Source organism: Galeopterus variegatus, unplaced genomic scaffold (genome assembly GCF_000696425.1).
Source record: "Galeopterus variegatus unplaced genomic scaffold, G_variegatus-3.0.2 Scaffold10328, whole genome shotgun sequence".
NCBI classification, from domain to species: Eukaryota; Metazoa; Chordata; class Mammalia; order Dermoptera; family Cynocephalidae; genus Galeopterus; species Galeopterus variegatus.
In genome coordinates, this window is record NW_007736439.1 from 39,091 (window position 1) to 46,425 (window position 7,335).

A 7,335-nucleotide genomic window follows, 5' to 3' on the forward strand; every position below is an offset into this window, starting at 1 on the left:
ACTAGCACTCCCTCCTTCTACCCCCTCCAGTAGTAGCACATCACTAACGCAACTCACTCTGTTGATGGACTGCTCTTCTAAACAATAACGAACGCTTCTTACACCTTCTCATTTTGTAGGATTGTAAACTACACCCCACAGTTGTCAGAGGCTGATGTAGAATCGGCTGTTGAGAAAGCCTTTGGACTCTGGAGTGCTGTATCCCCCCTGATCTTCACCAGGATGTCTCAGGGAGAAGCAGACATCGAGATTTCTTTCGTCCAAGGAGGTAGGCTCAAAGCAGTCGTGCTCAGTCTTGTTTTCTCAGGCTAACCTGAAACTAGGCAAAAACCTAGTACAAATTGTCTTATTTCAGATCATGGTGACAATTCTCCATTTGATGGACCCAATGGAATCCTTGCTCATGCCTTTCAGCCAGGCCGAGGTATTGGAGGAGATGCTCATTTTGATGCAGAAGAAACGTGGACCAAAACCAACATAGGTAAGTTAAGCAAAGTTATGTCCACATACAGCTTCTGGACTATTTCCTATTCCACATTAGAATCCCGCCCCCAAACCCCCTGCCACACACACACAGACAGAGAAGGTATATAACTTTTTAAACTCACACAAACTCACCATTGAAGATTGTTGTTACCTCAAGACTAAATCAATTTAGGTTAAAAAAAAAAAAAGATCTTGAAGTTAATGACTGGCCTTATTTCCTAGAACAGAGATCATAAAACTACAGACCATGGCAAATCCTGCCTGACCATAGTTTGCATAAATAAGGTTTTGCTGGAACAGGGCCACATTCATTCCTTTATAGATCATCTATGGCAGAGCTGAGTAGTTGCAACAGAGATCATATGGTTCACAAAGCCTAAAATACTCATATTTGCTGTCTAGTCCTTTACAGAAAAAGTTTGCTGATCATTGCTTTAAGGTATATCTTTATTTTAATATGCTGAAATTGAATGATGTTTTAAAAGGTCCCTATTTTTAGAAATTCAGAAATAATTGGATTCATTTAGAAAATAGTCCTATTTAGAGTTCTTCTTTTGAAGAGCAGCCGCGTTCTTTTTCATCTAGTTATTTCATCTTCCTAGAGCTCCTTTGCAATGGTATATTCCTATGCAGAAAACCATTCCTTTTAGGAGGAGACTCATAATAAGAAAAGCTGGGCTGCCTGAAGGGAAGAAAAGAGGCTGAGGAGAGGTACATCAAGACCATGTGGCACTTCACAAGGCCATGAGGTAACAAAATGCCAGACAGCACTTTTCAGAAAATAATAGGAAAGGCACCATCTACCTTTGCTGGGCACTTGTTCCTCCTGCCATTTTCTCAGCATATATATTGTGAGTGTCTATTCTAAGTCCCTAGGCTAGGAGCTGTGTGTACCCAAAGATAAGTAACAACTCTTCACTGCTTTGTTTTCCTATAGCCCTCCCCAGTAGTTCAAATGGTCACTACCTCTTATCCAAACCTAATGATCCGCTGTGTGTACCCAAAGATAAGTAACAACTCTTCACTGCTTTGTTTTCCTATAGCCCTCCCCACTAGTTCAAATGGTCACTACCTCTTATCCAAACCTAATGATCCGGATTTCTAACTGGATTCTCCACCTCCAATCTCTGCTCCCTCTAATTTTTCCTAGAATTAGAGCAAGGTTTGTCTTTGGAAAGCTCATCTTGGATCATATTCCTCTCTTGATTGAAAGTTTCAGTGTTTACATATTCTGCACCCAATGACGTTCAAATACCTTCACTTGGCCTTGACGGTTCCTGGTGATTTTCCACCCTCATCTTTCTTGGCTTGTCTTCATATTTCACATACACCAACCACATTGTACATGTACAGTTTCTAGTAAATGTACAATGTGGCTTTCATCTTCCCTACATTTGCTCACATTGCTTCCTCTTCCTGAAATGCCTTTCCCCATGCCCCAAACCCCATATTTCAAAATCTCTCTCATCTATCCGTGATGAGAGCTATGAGCTACATCAGAGGTCACTTTCTATTTTGTCTTCAGCTGGAAATGAAAACTTCCTCTGCAGGATTCTGACAACCTTTGCATCTCCTTCTCTAACTCTTCTCACTCATCATTCTGTGCATTCAAGCTGTTTGCACATTATCTCTCCTTCTAGACTATGCATTGCTGGAGAGCAGAGAACCACAACAAATTCCCCACAGTCCCTTGCACAGTGCTCCAGGCACTCAAAGATGTTTTCTTGAAATGCACTCCTGAATGCCAGGTGGAAGGGTGTGATAATATGAAAGAAAGTCTTGGAGCATGGGTAAAATTTTACCAGGCTAATTATCAACAGAAAGTCAAACATTGTGGTAAGAACATGGGTCCTGACATCATACCTGGATTCCACCCCAGATCCACCACATACAAGTTGCAAGACCAATAACAAGATATTCAAAATGTGTGGGCTTCGGTTCCTTTACTGTAAAAATATCACCAATAAAATTTCAGAAAAATGTGAGAACTAAATAATATTACACTGCCTAGCATATGGTAGATAGTCTACCACCATAATGTTTTTTTTTTAAGTAGGCATGTAGGAAAATGCACAGAGTGTTTGTGAGGTGGCACATGGACTGGCTGGATGGGAGGATTCACATCAGAAGTCAAGCCCTCAAACATCTGCTGCAGCTGGGTGGGGGAGGTCTTGAAGGCCAGGCAGAGGAGCCTGGGCTTTATTTGATAGGAAGTGGGATCCTTTGAAGTTTTAAGTCTCCAGTTGTGGAAGGTACTATGCTCATGGAAGTTAAAAGCTGGAGAATGAGAGCAGTAAGAGGCAAGGTTTGTCTCTCTTCCATGGAGAGTTTCTAGAGATGCTTGGAGAGCTTGTAAGCAGAGGAGAGCAGGTGCTAGATTGCGGGTGCTTAGGTAGCTAGTGTGAGTCAGCCCTGCCTCTGAGGCCACTCCGCTGCCCAGCTGGATCCTTCTCTAATACCTGCTCACTGAGACTCTACTAATGAGCTTGAGGGTCTGGGACACTGAAGAGGGTGGGCGTGAGAGCACAAGAGGAGCAGGGTCCCTAGAGTCAGGAGACCTGTGGCTCTGCCATCACTTCTCCAAGCCTAGGGTCCGTATATATAAAATGTGGGGATTGGAATAAAGGTAGATTTTCTTGGTTCTAAGATTTTATGAGAAACTCATACTCACCTAATTCCAACCTGTGACTCGTACCTTGATTCCTTCCACTCTCCATTCCTTCATGTACCTGAAGAGAAGATGAAAAAGAAGGGCATGGAAGGGCTGTTTGCCCAGGCAATTTGAGCTTGGAAGCTGCTTTCCTTGAGATCATACCCCTACCACCCTCAGATCCACATGGAGCCACTCACCACACATGCTTGCATTTCAGATTACAACTTGTTTCTTGTGGCTGCTCATGAATTTGGCCATTCTTTGGGGCTCGCTCACTCCACTGACCCTGGTGCTTTGATGTATCCCAACTACGCTTTCAGTGAACCCAGTACCTACTCGCTCCCTCAAGATGACATCAATGGCATTCAGGCCATCTATGGTAAGATCATCTGAAGAACACCTCCAGTATGTGGTGGGACCTGAAAATAGGCCGACAAGCCTGGGATCTGAGTACCTCTCCCTTTGCACTTCTCTCAGATTCTGTCTTCTGGGAAAGCTCAAGCTGAACTCTGAAAGTCACCAGTCACATAACATTAGCAAAAAAGACCTGGGGGGCTGGGCCTCTATTGCTGCCTTAAAGAAAAGGTTAAAAAGAAATACACCACAGCAGTTCCCAGTCTTTGTCTCTGGATGGTGGGGATTTTTTCCTCCTTTTTTTTTTATTTCCAATTTTATATATTCTAAAAAGGCATGACCATCCCTTTTCCTACAATAATCCCACTCCTAGATGTATTTCTCAAAGAAATTCTCACATAGGTTCATAAGGGGACCTGTACAAGTCACATCAAGTGTGTTCACGGCAGTCTTGTTTGCAGTGGTGGAAGTTGGTGGGTACCTGGGGGTTATCAAGAGGAGACTAGACAGGTAAAATGTGGTGCATACACACCGTGGAGTGATGTGCAGCGGTGAGAAGCACAAAACTAGATGTACGTATGGCAACAACATAGATGGGTCCTCAAAACTTTGTGCTTTGTGAAAAAGAGGCAGAATAATACATATTACACAATGTATAAATTAAATTACATAATATATGAGTCTAGATAAATTAAAATGTATATAGATAAAGCAAAGCATTTTCAAGAAACATGCAAACAAAAAGGTATATATTAAACATACTAAAATAGTCGTCTGTGGGAGAAGGGGAAGGGAAGTGGAGTATGGAGAGAAAAAGAAACATTTTTTAAAAAGGCAGGACTGATACTTTTCAGGAAAGGGTGCAGGGGCCTTTGCCCGGATGCAAGAAGCACTGCAAGCACTGCCTGGGTGAGACCGTTGCGTCTCTCCTCCCACTTGCCCCCCACACACACACCTGCTCCCTCATGGTTGTAAGGACAAGAAACCAGGGAAGGGGTTTGCTACTCTCTAAAAAGTGTGGAGGGCAGTGGAATGGAATGAAAGAAATATAGTGGAGTGAGATGAAAAGGAATAGGGAGCAGAGAGGAGTGGACCTGGGGAAAGCACTCTCCTCTCTGGTGGGAGAGCACTATAAAATCAAGCATGCCAGGGTGCCACAACCAGGGAATCTTTCATGACAGCAGAGTTTCCAGGAATGATGAGCCCTACTCTAACTGCCTCTGTTCCCCAACTCCTCCCCCACCGCCCTAAAAACACTGCCTTCCTTTGCTCACCCGGGTTTTAAATTCTCCTAAGTATTAGTATGGCCTTTCATTCTACAAAGGAGAGAACACATTAAAATGCAAATACATCTAAACAAAATATTGCTAAAATCTGACTTGCAGTAAAAGACTATTATCAGGTCCTTTCCTTGAAAGTGGGCTTGGGTGGGGAAGGGGTAGGTGGAGACTGAGTGACCAAAAAAGCAGAAAGAGGAACCAAGAAGGGGGAGTAGGATGGGATTAGGATTTAAGGTGGGGAGGCATAGAATTCAGATATCTGCACTTCACAACTTAACCTGAGCTGACCCTGAAAACCATCTTTACTCTTATTAAAATAACAAACAAAAGAACAGAAACTTTAAGAGGGTCAAATGTACAGTTACTTTAATGTTGTCTGGGATAGTATGGTGGCATTTCTCTTCACATGAAGACACTTCACATTCCTGAGAAGTGCCTGAAGTACACTAAAAATCATGCTGAACTTATGCTTATAGAAAGCCGTTTTATTTTTCAGGACCATCAAACAACCCTATCCAACCTACTGGACCAAGCACACCCAGAAACTGTGACCCCAGGTTGACATTTGATGCTATAACCACACTTCGTGGAGAAATACTTTTCTTTAAAGACAGGTATAAAATTGAGCTATCCCTCCTCTGACTTCTCTTACTGGCATACCTTACAACTAGATTCTAATTAAGTCAACATTACTGAGTTTTTCCTTTGAATTCTACACGTTTGATGCTATAACCACACTTCGTGGAGAAATACTTTTCTTTAAAGACAGGTATAAAATTGAACTATCCCTCCTCTGACTTCTCTTACTGGCATACCTTACAACTAGATTCTAATTAAGTCAACATTACTGAGTTTTTCCTTTGAATTCTACACGTATGAATCTCATTGAAACTTTTAGTGTTTTCAGGGTAACTCAAAACATCAAAAAAAGAAGAAAAACTAAAATGTTTACAGATATTCAGGTGTCTGTAGTAATGTAGACAGGCACGGGCTATAGGTGCTTGAGAACTCCGTAGCTGACACCAAAACACCCGACACCAAAACATCATTCAATTCCATCCAAAACCAATCAAGTAAATGGAAACTCTCACTTAACTAGCGGTGAGGCAAATCATCTAACTGATTGAAATGTCCATGTTTCCACTGGCTATTCTGTGCTTATGTACTCACAGGCTGAGCGTGTATGCCGTTGCTTTTGTCAATGCCTATATATTCTCTTCATTTAGTGGGGACTAAACTTGTTCATTTCTTTGTTAGGAAAGATCCTAACAAAGGAAGATTTGTCAGTGAGTGAGGAGGGGACAAGGCCAAATGTAATCAACTAAGATCACTCCTGTGACCTCCTCTGAAAACTGCAAAGTACTCACCATAAAGCTCAGCCATGTGCTGGGCACTGTGCTAGAAACTTCGCATCCATTATGTTGGTATATCCTCCCAGCAATCTTATAAGAGCCATTCCTAGGGCGAGAATCACAGAAACTGCCTACTTACACTAGTGTGTGTGTGTGTGTGTGTGTGTGTGTGTTTCTCATGTTCCATTAGGTATTTCTGGAGAAGGCACCCTCAGCTAAGAAAAGTTGAACTCGATTTTATTTCTCTATTCTGGCCATTCCTGCCAAATGGTATACAGGCTGCTTATGAAGATTCTGACAGGGACCTGGTTTTCCTATTTAAAGGTAACTTCCTAAAGTTTTAACCTTATTTAGCTCTGCCTGAAGGGAGAGGCAAGATTTCCTTGTGGTTCCTTCCTGGTTCGGAAAGGAGAGCATTATGCAGCATTCTGCAGGCCAGGCTTGTGCCAGGAGACCAGGGCTGCGTGCCACCTTGGCCACTAACTTGGGTGAATTTAAGCAGATCTTATCCTCTTCAGCCTGCAGTTTTCTCATCAACAGAATGAGAAGACCACGTTAGACTACCATTTGTATTCTTCCATCCTCACCCCAGATGTAATTTTATAAGATTCCTCAAGGCTGTAATTTCGTTTCTGTATAGAAGTCACACAGGATAAGATAGCCAATGGTGGGGCCCTGAATGTCAGGCTAAGAACTTTGAATTTTTTAATAGGTACTGGGGAACCATTAGGGCTATCATTAGCCCTCATGAACTTATCTTTACACCTTCATCTTTTAAAGACTATTTTTTCCCATTTTCATTTATACGATGAATTTATGCAGAGACCAAGAAGTGATATATATTATCTCGTAGGAATGGAACGTTATTTAACATATAACATGAATCATTGACAGGCAACCAATACTGGGCTCTGAGTGGCTATGACATTCAGCAAGGTTATCCCAAGCATATATCAAACTATGGCTTCCCAAGCACTGTCCAAGCAATCGATGCTGCTGTTTTCTACAAATCAAAAATATACTTCTTTGTAAACAACCAGTCCTGGAGGTAAGGTGAACTAGTTTTCAATGGAGGTTGAAATACGTGTTCCTCTACTCTGTCTACAAACCACTAGCAATTAGGCATCTGAAGTTTTTAAAAGCCTTGGTGGTCTTTGAAAGGTTTTAGTGAGAATGTATTCTTTTTTGCAAGATAATCGATGTTATCATG

The 7,335-nt window shown here is 42.0% G+C and overlaps 1 protein-coding gene across 1 annotated transcript in view; it reads left to right on the forward strand.

The window, feature by feature from the left end:
* The window catches only part of MMP8 (matrix metallopeptidase 8 (neutrophil collagenase)), a 14,120-nt gene that overhangs the window by 4,565 nt on the left and 2,220 nt on the right, over positions 1-7,335 (forward strand). The window contains exons 3-8 of the mRNA XM_008594197.1: positions 120-268; positions 356-481; positions 3,357-3,518; positions 5,270-5,387; positions 6,316-6,449; positions 7,020-7,173. Coding sequence (XP_008592419.1) covers positions 120-268; positions 356-481; positions 3,357-3,518; positions 5,270-5,387; positions 6,316-6,449; positions 7,020-7,173 — 843 coding nt within the window. The remainder of the gene's footprint in view (positions 1-119; positions 269-355; positions 482-3,356; positions 3,519-5,269; positions 5,388-6,315; positions 6,450-7,019; positions 7,174-7,335) is intronic.